This window comes from Eleutherodactylus coqui, chromosome 2 (assembly GCF_035609145.1).
Source record: "Eleutherodactylus coqui strain aEleCoq1 chromosome 2, aEleCoq1.hap1, whole genome shotgun sequence".
Classification (NCBI taxonomy): Eukaryota; Metazoa; Chordata; class Amphibia; order Anura; family Eleutherodactylidae; genus Eleutherodactylus; species Eleutherodactylus coqui.
This window is the reverse complement of record NC_089838.1, coordinates 205,983,502-205,996,258: the sequence shown is the minus strand read 5'-3', so window position 1 is coordinate 205,996,258 and position 12,757 is coordinate 205,983,502. Positions and strand designations below refer to the sequence as shown.

Here is a 12,757-nt window from a genome sequence, read left to right as displayed (position 1 = left end):
CACATGTCGCTGGTTTTCAGCTGTGTCATGGCCCCTTGTGACCTCTCCCTAAAAACGTGAACCGTGTTTCTGCTACGTTAATGAATTAGCGGCAAATTTACACTACTTTCCTAGCTACGCGGTACGCAAACCACCTGGATCTAGCTCTACAGAAAAACTTCCGAAAGTCTGTTTTTTTTATCATAGCTCTGAAATGTACATTAATCATAGGCAGCTTATGAAAATTACCTTAGTATTTAGATTTTTTTTTTTACTATAGTACACCCCCGGAATGAAACTTTGGTTTAGTCCTAATAAACGCTACTTTATTATAGTTTTGGTCTGTACCACACCTTTGTAGAGGGGAATCAAAGAACCGGTCCGACTCGGTTTTCCTATTTAGACAGCAAGTTTAGTGTGTATAAGGAGGTGCGGACGTCTGCAGACATGCTGGCCCGGATAGCGCGGCCCGTCCGCGGCCTCCCTCGGGTCTTGCTCGGCCTAGGTCTCGCTGTAGCAGCGGTTCGAGTTGCTGAGGGGCCCGGAGAGGAAGAGGAACAGAAAAGAAGGAAAGTCCGCGCGGCCTACAGCGAGGCGGCAGCCAGGAGCCGGGAGCTGCTGCGGAGAGTCAAGGTAACGGCTGCTGGGCTGCAGTGTCCGTGGAAGGGGGCCCGGCGCGGCCCGCACTGCAGTAGCGCCAACATGCGCCGCGGCGCTGTGTGCTAGCGCAGCAGGGAGAACTGTCAGGAATGCACGAGGTTCTACAGATGTATCCAGGCCGGCCGCGGTCATGGGGCTGTCCGGATTGGAAGGGGTTGGCGGCTATAAATAGTGATTACTGTGTGTTAAAGGGCTTATTCACACGAACGTCAGGGCTAATCTTTTCACAGACTAATATTTTGCGCAGAAAAAACACGTTCGTCTGAATGAATCTATTGTAATGGAAGGCCTCGCTTGGTCGCGTTATACTGGCAACTTTTTCACGTGCGGAAATGCCTTTGCAAGTACATCCGTGCGAAATAAGCCCCAAACTATTGCATCCCATACGCAGAGAATCCGCTTCGGTTTCTGTGCCCATTCACATGCGTTGTAGCTTGAGATCGTCCTCTTCAATCGCTTTGGGTGGTTACGCATCTGCGGTGGAACCTGCGATCGGAGCACAGATCCCGCTCGAACCAGCGGAAGGAAAAGTGATGCATGCAGCGATATGTCTTCCATCTAAAGCCGTGCAGCTGAGCGGAAACTGAACGGACGCCATTATAGTCAATGGGGTCTGATCGTGCTGTTCAGTGCCGTCCAGAGACGGAGCCGTTCGCGCATGGGATTCCCCGTACACAGCAGGAAAGCAGAACCACGAGCGCAGATGTGAAACCGCCCTTTGGAAATTTTCCGTTGCCATTCTATTTTTAAAACTGAAGCAAAAGCGCGGGCTGCAACGCTATTTTTATTCTAGTTAAAAAACAAAAAAAAACGGAACCAAGACAGATTGCAACATTTCAGTTTTTGGGTTTTTTTTGTTTTTTTTTTAACATTGCTGTCAAAAGACAACAGAAGTAAATAGAAAGCTGTCGGCTTCCATTATTCACTTGTGTTTTCTTTTCCACAATGGAATAGCTAGACAGAACCAAAAACCGCTAGTGAGAACGGGCCCTTACAGATCAGCACCCTCTCACTGGGCGGCAGGTCCCCAGAAGTTCCTATTTCTGAACTGCATTTGGGGACATACTGAAAAGAATGAAGAAAAAGAATGATCAATATTCCTTTCATTGTGAACCCTAGATGTAACCTGTTCATTCCACATTTACTAGTAATTATTAGGACATTATGGTAGCAGTGTTTCTGGTGGCACATCACACTCACAGTAGCTTGATTACCACACAAGACAAACACAGCTTGGCTCCTCCCACAGCAGTGACATCACCACAGGGCCTTCAGCCCACCAGATCTCTGTGGTGGTGGTAGGTCAGTGTGTTCTGTCAGGACTGCTGAGTTGTGTCTTCTGAGATAATAACGACTACGGCCGCCTGCACACGAGCGGAAATCCCGCCGCGGGATTTCCCGCCACGGGATTTCCGCCGCTGAAAGTTTGCATAGGAGTGCATTAAAATACGCACTCCTATGCAGACGGCCGCAGTTTGGCCGCGCGAAATCTCGCGCGGCAAACAAACCGCGGCATGTTCTAATTTTCTGCGGGGCACGCACTCACCCGGCCGCCGGCTCCGGTCTGCGCATGCGCCGGCTGCGCGGCAGCCGGCACATGAAAGAGCCGGGGCCGCCAGGCGCGGGTGAGTACGCGCTCGTCCCTGCAGGCGCTCGGGTCGGATCGCGCGGCGAGAATTCTCGCTGCCGGATCCGACCCGCTCGTCTGCAGGCGGCCTTAGTTGTATTCTCAGTGTGTCATTTTTTAATGTGTTTTATATATGTTGTAGGACCTTCGATGGCATCACCAGGGGTGGAGCATGAGAAGCACACACACACATACAGACAGACAAGTGGTCATTAGTAGTTTGATTAGGTATCTGCTTTTGTGAAATATAACTACATTTATATCCTGATTATTCCATGTCTATCCTGCACAAGAACATTTTTTTATGCCCTTTTTTATCTTTTTACTAATTAGTAACAGTGTTCATTCTTTTTGTTCATGCCTTTTCTTGATTCTCTTTAGTAGATCCCCTGCTTTTTGCCATATCTGACAGTAAGGGTAAAAGACATAGCATGCTAAAAGTGTCCATATTTTGCACATCTGTAGTTGCTTTTGTAAAATTGGCATGAAAGGGTCATATTAGGCCTTTTTTACATGTTCTGAAAATTGCCACTGTAAGGAAAAATCCACACCAAAATTTGCATGTCTAATGTACTAATTTTGATGCAGAATTAAAAATGGTTTTATTCTGCTAGCAGTTCTGCGTCAAAATCTGCATTTAGACATGCGGATTTGGTCCAGATTTGCATGGCAGCTAATTCTGGTCCACGTGATGAACCCTTAGTCGCCTTCACACGGGCCGTATCCGCTGCGGAACGTCTGCTAGTGGAATCCCAGTAGAAATTCTGCAGCGTTTACAGTACAAGCCATGGGGAGGGATTTAAAAAACTCTTTACATGGTGCGAAGAATTCCTGCAATGAATCCACTGCACTATCCACAGGATAGCTGAAACATCCAAAGATAGCCGAGTTGAAGTGCTCAGCAATTTCTGGTGGTCCCATTCACTTCAATGGGACTATAAGAGATCACTGAGCACTTCAACTCTGCCATTTCCAGCAGTTCCCATTGAAGTGAATGGAGCAGAGCCCTGCATGCACAGTTACCGTCATCATGATTCAGCTACACGCCAGGGGGGATATCTCTGGGTCGGACCTTCACCGATCGGCAAGTTATCCCCTATCCTGTGGATAGAGGATAACTTGCCAAGATGGGAGTACCTCTTTAATGTTATGAAAAGTGGAATCCACTGAATGTAGAGGGGTGAGACTATAAAAAAAGGAGCTAGAATATTGCTTTCATTTACTGTAATAGCATACGACAAGCCAGCCACATGGGCGCATCAATATTACCACAAGTCGCTACTAAGGAATGAATTTGAGGATATCTGTAAAAGGTGAATATAAGATCGTCTGCAATCAAAATTACTCGACCACCCCCCTCCCCCCACTGCACATTAGGTTTATTTGACAAATTTAAATGACTAAATTAGAAGTTAGGGCTGATTCACACGAGCGTATATTGGCCGCCGTTTTCACGGCTGGTCAATATACACTACCATCTGATGCATTGGATTCTAATACATTAAATCACATAGGTGTATTGCCACGGCGTAAAAGCGCCCGGTTAGACGCTTTTACACTGGGTAGGAAAGATAGTCCTGGAACTATCTTCCTGGCCGGACTACGGACGCTACCATAGACTCCTATGGGAGTCAATGACAGCAGCCGGAGAAGGGAGGTGGGATGGAGTTTAGCAGCATGACTGCTAAACTCCCCACCCCTTTTCTCCTCCGCTCCTGCTGTTTCCAATGGAAAAGGGCGGGGGCAGAGCTAAGCCCCACCCCCTACCATTACTGGCTGCAGACAAGGGGCGGGAGCTTAGCTCCACCCATGACACCCCTCCCATTGCAAACAGTCGGAGGGGAGGAGAGAGGAGGTGAGCCGGCGAGGGGGGGACAGCTTAGCAGAGATCAGCTGTCTCTCCTCGACCGACGGCATGCACACCGAGCCCGTGCATCAAACGCTGGCGTATATCAGCCAGCCGTGAAAACCGCGGCCGATATACACTCGTGTGAATAAGCCCTTCTACTGAATCTTTCCCCGTATATCACTCTGCCTGCGGTTTGGACGGTATGCTCAAGCTGACAGATTCCTTATAAATAGCTCAACACAACTAATCTAACAAGCGGGGTCTCCAAATTCAACACCGAATGCAACTTTTATCCCCCAACAGTCACATTAAATTTGGAAAAATCCTCCTAAAATGTACTTTTTTTTATTGTAGACTTTGAATTTATGTCTCGTATAAATATATTTGGCACCAAACTTAATAGTCCTAAATGCATTTTAACCCCTTATGAACATAATCCTTTTCCCTTTTGTGTTCCAGCGGTTATAATATTTTGTGGAATGAATTCTAGTTTTTATAAGAATGAATTTTAGATACTTCTAATGTATTTACTAACTTTGTCTTTTTTTTTTTTTTGCTGTGGAACAGTGGGGGGGGGGGGGAAGCTATTTCACCATTTTTGGGGGGCTTTGTTTTTATGGCATTCGCCATGTAGTATAAATATTATGTTAACTGTATTTTACGAGCCAGTACAATTAAGAGAGTACCATATTTATAAAGGCTTTATTATGTTTTACTACTTTTACTCAATATAAACACTTTTTTTGTTAGGTTACTTTTAAAAAAAACTCTTTTGTGTCCCCACATTCTAATACAAAAAGTTTTATTTTTTTTTTATCAACAGAGCTTTATGAGGGTTTGTTTTTGCAGGACTACGTATAGTTTTCATTCGCACCATTTTGAGGAAAACTCACAACGTTTTGATTATTTTATTCCTGTTTTGGGGAAGCAAGATGAACAGACAACAGCTATTTTTTGTGGAATTTATTGTGCTGGATAAATAATGTAATGATTTATAGTATGGGTTGCAAAGGATAGGGTGATACCAATTATGGACAGTTTTTTTGTTCTTTTTTATCTTTCCAATATTTAAAGCTTTTAAACTATTTAAAACTTTCTGTCAAACCTTTTAGATACCGCAGTCAGCAATGACTGCAGCATGTGAGGGGTTAAACAGTGTTCCTGGGAAAAGAGAAGGCAGAAGCGGTTAAAAACCGCTTCTCCCTTTTCCTCCAGGTTCTCAGCTGTGACTAACCGCTGACAACCCGACCTGTTCCTGCTTGATTGCAGAAACAGAGGCTGTAATCGACTTCTATATTGAACCTTAAGGCCTCCTTCCCACGAACGGATTTCCGCCGCGTAATTCGCGGCGAAAATCCGCTGCGTTGCACGCAGCTATTAGGTTCTATTGAACCTAATAGCTCCATGCTCACGATGCGTAATTCCACCGCGGAATTACGCACCGCGATTTCTCCCGTCCTCACCCGCAGCATGCTCTATTTTCTGCGGGTGAGGACGGGCTGTACGCACTGACGGCTTCCATTGCAGTCAATGGAAGCCGTCCATTCACGCTATCTCCCGCTGTAACCAGCGGGAGATAGCGTGAAAAAACGCTTTCCCGCCCACCGCCGAGCGTCATATGACGCCAAATGACGCGATCCGGCCGCGTCACGTGACACGGCTGGTGACGCGAGAGCGGTGGGCGGTGACGAGCGGTGACGAGCGGTGACGCGGCGGTGGTGGGCGGGGAAGCGATTTCACGCTATCTCCCGCAGGTAAGTATAGGGGCTCTGGGGGGCGCCGTGACGGGCTTCACAGCGGAATATTACGCTGCGGAGCCCGTCACGCTCGTGGGAAGGAGGCCTTAGTGTGCAAATATGTAGAAAAATAAAGCATGTTCTATGTTTTGGTTTTTTGCACGATCGCAATGCAGACAAAATACAAAATTGTGAATGAACCCATTGAAATTAAGGGTTCTATTCTCTGTGCATTGCGTACATTTTGCATGTTCCATTATGCCAGTGTGAAGCCGCATTTACAGGGAAGTTGCCTGTAGCCGGATAACCCCTTTTAGGCCACCCTTACACTTGCATAGGGGGTAGAGGGGTTCTCATAGTAATTCTTCTCTAACTAATAGAGGGGGCAAGGCTAGAGGGATCCACCTTCTTGCCCCGCCTCTAACTAGCCCTTCCCCTGCTCTCGGGAAAGCCCTCTAGCCCTGCCCACCTTTCTCTCCAACTATGGGGAGATATGTAAGAGATCCCCTCTCTCTCCTCAGTATGGGGGATTCCAAATCTCTTTTGCGCTCTTCCATTGTTTTCAATGGGCGGGGACTGCTGCCGCCGGCTCCATTGAAAGCAATGGACGATATTGCAGATTTTTTTTATCGCAACTTGGAGTGAGTGAAAACATTGCAAATGAAAATAAAACCATTGAAAATTATTGGTTTCAAAATCATGCATTCTCACTCTCACATCGCAGGAAAATCTTTCACCAGTGGGTAAGAGCCCTAATAGAAGCTTTATAGCGACCCTTCGATTCTGGACAAAGATGACACACTGCTACTCTGACTAGTTGATGCACAGTGTGCATAGTATCATTAATGGTCCACTAGTGTATTCAGCATTACATTCTTGGATTAGTCCCAGAGTAACCTGTGGCCTGCTGGAGTGTAGAGTGCTCATGCTCCAGCAGATGCAATGATGAACAACCTGAGCAGTAGCCAGAACACACCATTTCACCAGAAGTGTGAAGAAAAAGGATCCTAGACAGAAAGCACTTATTGCAGCAGTTTTATTCATTAATAGCAACAATCTTAGGGTGGATTCAGATGACCGTATATCGGCTCGGTTTTCACGCTGAGCCGATATACGTTATCCTGATCTGCGGGGGGGGGGATGGAAGAGCCAGGAGCAGGAACTGAGCTCCCGCCCCCTCTCTGCCTCCTCTCCACCCCTCTGCACTATTTGCAATGAAAGGAGCCGGGATGGGGGCGGAGCTAAGTTCCGAGAATTAGCCCCGCCCCGCATCTCCCCAGACGACGTATATCGGCTGGGCGTGAAAACCCGGCCGATGTACGTTTGTGTGAATCCAGCCTTAGGCTAACTATGGAAGCCTGACATCCACGAGTGGAGAATCATAGTGATTCTCCGCTCGCGGAATTAAAATCACGGCATGCTGCGATTCTCCACAGTGAGTCTATCTGTCAGTGCTCCCCTCTCCTCCCCTGTGGCGGAATATCGCTAGCGATTATTCTGTCACGGCCGTGGACAAGCAGCTTTAATGAGTAGTGGTTATGATGATGTGATTGGCACTGGATTACTTTTGGACAAAAGGAAAGAAATGCGTTACATTAGAGCTAAAAAAAACAACAAACAACGTAAAGAAGGAATAATGCAAAAATGCTACTTTTGTTTCTTTTACATCCCAATAAAGCTAAGGCCGTGAAACTCAATATCGCGATCGCCAACATGCGTTTTCCCCATGGATGCGAGGCTTATTTGTATCAAAACTGTTTTGCATCACTTCAGGGAAGAAGCGATCCTCTGGCATAGCCCTGGCGGAAGTTAGTGGAGTATTTCCCCTTGTTTTTAATGCTCACCTCGCATCACACTTACGGGCACCTAGCACGTTGTGCGATGCTTTGCAGACCCCACTCTGTGCAGTGTGCTTTAGTAATAATGAACAGCCTGAGTTTGTGCTCCAGAAATGTTCCTGACAATGATGAACAGAAAGAGCATGTGTTCTGCACTCCGAGCTTGCTTGGGGTGCAATGATGAATAAGCCTTATGTCACGTTGATTGGCCAGCTCTGCCTTTATGAACCTCACTGGCCGGTCAGAGCAGCATGTAGTGTCATATAGACTAATGCAGTGTGTAACAGGTAGTCAGAGAAGTGGTGCGGCCATCTTTGTTTGCAGAGGACCAGAGGTACGCTTTAGGAGTGCGTTCACAGATACAAGTTTTGTTTAGGTTTTGTCCTGTATATTTTGAAACCAAAACCAGGTGATGATCATAAAAGGGGAGAAAGCCTGGTCCATACCATGAATAGAATCCCTCATAAGAGAACACATTTGCAAATCAGGTGTTGTCTCAAGAACATCTGATGCAACTCAGTAGGGTATTCATTAGTTGCATCAGGTGTGCTTAAGATAAAACTCCTCAAACACCTACACTGATTAGGGCTTCTTAACCATGATGTTTGATTGCATGCTAGAAATATGGCTGAGGGCGGCTTCGCACGAGAGGGTTTGCACCCGCAGTACTTGGAGAATAGAGCCCTTTGGTTTCTATGTGGTCGTCCTCAAGAGCATGTTTCACGCACGCAAACAAAAATACAGCATGTTCTACTTTTGTGTGCACTTGCGTACCAAAGGCCCCACAGAAGTCTATGTGAGTTGTGTAAATACGGAAGGGGATGTGAAGGAGCCCTAAGTGACAAGAGTAGTCCAAGAAAAAGCTAAGAGAAGAGATCATTGCCTTGTGCAAGTAGGTTAAAAGATAGAAAGCTACTGAATGTTCCTACAGATACACTTGGAAGCATAGTTTGCCAGTTCATAGTTAAGGGACACTGGTTACACTACCTAGAGATGGCAGAAAAAGAAAGCGATCAGTGCCTACCACTGGATTCCTGAGGAGGCAGGAGGTCAAAAACCCTTGAGTGACTGTAAAAGACCTGCGGCAGGAGTTGGTGGCAGCAGCACTGAGGTTCTCATCTGCACAGTAGGGCACGTACTAAACTCTGAAGGTCTTTATACCCGAACTTCAAGATGCACACCTCTACTGACCCAAAAGCAGAAGAATAGTCAGTTCCAATATGTTCAAAACCACATAAAGAGGCCACAGAAGTTATTGGGCTTGTAGGTTAACAGTATGTCTGGAGGAAGAAGAATGAAGAACAGCCGGCCTGCAGTGACGCATGGCGGTGGCTCAGTGATGCTCTGGGGCTGCTCTGCTACTTCTAGCACTGGAAATCTGCAGTATGTGCTGGGCAAGATTTAATCTAATATCAGGGAATACTAGGAGAAAACATCATGACTTCTGTGAGGAAACGGAAGATGGGTGTTATTGGGCCTCCTAACAGGACAATGATCCCAAGCATACCTCACAGTCCCGCAAGGTTTAGTTCCAGAAGTAATCCTGGATGATTCTGGAGTGGCCATCAGTCACCTGACTTGAACCCTATAGAAAATCTTTACTGGGATTTGAAGAGGGTAAATGCAGCACACAAACCAAGAATATTAGTAGACTTGAGGCCATCGCCCATGAGCAATGTCAGGAGCTGGCGTCTGGCTATGTATTACATTTTGAACAGCTGCTCTACCAACTACAGTAGTGCCTTGGAAATGAATGGAAAAGCCATTAATCCGTTTCGGATCGCATAGCTCTCCCACTGATTTCAATGAGGCACATGCGCAGTTCAAAGGACGCTGCGCCATCGCTATGGCGATGTGCTGGCCAGCACTTGCACAGTTGAGGGGCTGCCGCACTGTCGCTATGGTGATGCGTCTTCCACGACCATTCTGCAATGAAGATTGCTGAATGACCGGGGGACGGATGGCTTCCATTGACTTCAATGGAAGCCGGCTATGCGTAGCCCACAGAAAATCGCAGCGTGCTGCAATTTCTTTCCCGTGAGCGGAAAATCACAATCGCTTTCCGCTTGTGGGCAGGAAATCGCATTTTCTCATTGCATGCTATGGGCTGGATTTACTGCAGAATCCCGCTATGGATTTCACAATGCAAATCTGCCCGTGTGCAGGAGGCCTAAGGCTGCCTGTCCATTGGTGATATGTCACTGCATTATCCGCAGTGATAAACCGGCCGCGGGTAACATAGTGAATGCTTTCCATAGGCTAACTATGGAAAGTGCAGCGCAATGTCCACGAGCGGAGAATCATAGCGATTTTCCGCTCACGGGATTGAAATCGCGGCATGCTGCGATTCTCCATGGTGAGCCTATCTATTAGTTAGGCTCATCACGGAGACCTGTCAGTGCTCCCCCATGGCGGAATATCACTAGCGATATTCCGTCACGGCCATGGACAGGCAGCCTAATTCTCAGACTGCAGGAGTGATGCAAAGCAGCATTTTGTGTTGAATTTGGAGAAACCACTTGTTACTGTATTAGTTGAGTTTAGTCATTTAAATTGTTTTTCTTTGCAAACAGCTGAAAGTTGCTAAATTTGGCTAATAACCCTAATTGGTAATGGGCGGTGAAGAATTTTGATTGCAACTGTAGAATTACTTTGTGGAGTTTTCATTGTAGATTGGAGTCTGGCACATGATAGGACCACAAATGATATGGATATGATCAGTGTACATTACTTTCCAGGATGAAGTGGGATCTCCAGGGATAGTGGTGGCTGTTTCTGTGGATGGACAAGCGGTTTGGACAGAAGGTAAGTGACAGAAATGTCATCACACGGCGCTGTAAGTATCTAATAACGCTTTAGTGAGATAACAGTACAGCTGGTATATTGGAGACACGGCACACAAAGCCGATTGTTTTGGTAAAACATGATTACAGCAGGATTTGTTATGAAAACTCAAGAGTGAGAAATGAGGGACAGAAGGCTCATTTGTATTATCCCCCTGTGTTTTGGGAGGCCTCATCAAATATTATTGTGCGTACAAAAAATATGAAACAAAGTTTCTCTTTGGTTTGTTGATTTCTCCACATACGTGTATTCATTATCTGCAGTGAAACATATTTTGTATCTAGTCTCTCAGGTTCACTCCCTGTCCGTGTGTCTTGTTAGGCCATATGAAACTCATAGAGCCAGAACAGATGCCGATATGCAGGAATATCACCTTTTCTGGTGGACTCGGCCAGTTCACTCATTTTATTGGCTGCCATGCTATTCAACAGCAACTTATAGCTAGATGAGAGTGTTAGAAAAATTGGACCTACAGCAATTCACTAATCTCTGTACCAGCTTATACATATTTAAAAAGGCACAGTAAAGTAAGGTGAAATTGGAGGGGCACTGTCTAAGGCAGAGGTCCCCAACTCCAGTCCTCAGGGACCACCAACAGGTCGTGTTTTCAGGATCTCCTGTAGTAAGAACACCTGTGCCAATGTCTGAGGCACTGATGATAATTACATCACCTGTGCAATACTGAGGAAATTCTGAAAACATGACCTGTTGGGGGTCCCTGAGGACTGGCGTTGGGGAACACTGGTCTAAGGAACCAAAATCCACAAATCTTCATAAAAATTAAATGCAACGTATACAGAACCTAAGCTGCGATCTAAAGGGTGGAATCGCTGTGGGCGTTCTATTTAGCTGTGGATTTAGTTACGTTTTTAATTGTGGATCCGCTGTGGAATTTAACCCTTATATTTCAAGAGAAATGTAGTTGGAAACCACAACAGATGCACTAGAAAAGGTAGTAGGTCCAGCATGTGATTAAAAACTCTTTTTCTTTAGTGAAAAATCCATAGTTGTCTATGATTTCAAGGCAACATGCTTACATGAAACCTGTAAGACGGCACATGCTTCTTGTTCCTCTATGTCTGCCTGGATTTCTCAATAAAGAAAGAGTTTTTATCCTAAGCCGGACCTACTCCCTTTTCCTTTGTGCTGTAAATGCTGTGGAATTTCCGCGGTGATTCCACTTGTGGAAATCCCGCACCGTTTACTGCCTGTGTGAAGGCGGACTAAGAGCTTCTTGTTACAGATTGACTTGTTTTGTAAATGATGATTTCAGGGGAAAGTCTTCTCATCTGACTTTTTTTTTCTTTAGTTTTTAAAATAAAGAATATCTGCATAGATGGATTCATTATAACTGTTTAAGTGTATTAAAGAGGTTTTCTGGTCCACATCTATTAATGGTCTTTCCTCGGGATAGATTAATAATAGATCGGCAGGGGTCCACCACCCACCAATTAGCTCATGTGAAGGAGCTTTCGGTTGTCTGCAAGTCTCAAAACCCTGTCTATTTTGCTGTGGCCCAGTTTAGTAGTGCAGCTGTTTCCCATTCCCGTTGTGTTGAGACATCCAGCCAACTGCAAGCTCCTCCAGATCACTTGATCAGTAGTGGTTCTGGTGGCCCCCTCTGTTCTGCTATTGATGTCTTCTCCTGAGGATAGGTCATCAATAGCTTTGGACTGGAATTCCCATTCAAATTGATTGTATTCATATTAATATATCGAAGCAAATAAAAAATCCTTTTCATGAGCAGCAAGAATACAGTAAGGGTTTGTGGAGGCGTTAAGACTGCTATAAGATTTACAGGGTTGGCATTCAGATTATTTGTAAAATCCATATAATAACTTAAGCACTCTTGAATGCTGTGCTTCCTTTCTATAGGGCTTGGGTTTGCTGATGTGGAGAACCGGATTCCATGTTCACCAGACAGCGTTATGCGTGTAGCCAGTATCAGCAAATCCTTTACTATGGCAGCAGTGGCCAAACTGTGGGAGGAGGGTCGGCTAGATCTAGATGCACCAGTGCAGAAGTATGTGCCGGAGTTCCCAGAAAAGGAGTTTGAAGATGAAAAGGTGTGGACAGTGCTGATATAAGTAATATTCTACCATTGAGAAAGTTAGAAACAAAGCAGAGCAGTACTAATATCTACCAGAAGGCTGTAACTATGTCCAGAAATCTCTTCCTAGACTTTTATTTTCCAGGTAGAGCATTTTTCTTTTCCTTTTTTTTT

General features: G+C 45.7%; 1 protein-coding gene across 1 annotated transcript in view; it reads left to right on the top strand.

The window, feature by feature from the left end:
* The first annotated feature begins 347 nt into the window (after positions 1–347).
* LACTB (lactamase beta) overlaps positions 348–12,757 on the top strand; it is a 29,293-nt gene continuing 16,883 nt past the window's right edge. Inside the window, exons 1-3 of the mRNA XM_066592304.1 lie at positions 348–612; positions 10,428–10,494; positions 12,409–12,599. Of these exons, the coding sequence (XP_066448401.1) occupies positions 427–612; positions 10,428–10,494; positions 12,409–12,599 (444 nt within the window). The 5' untranslated portion in view covers positions 348–426. The remainder of the gene's footprint in view (positions 613–10,427; positions 10,495–12,408; positions 12,600–12,757) is intronic.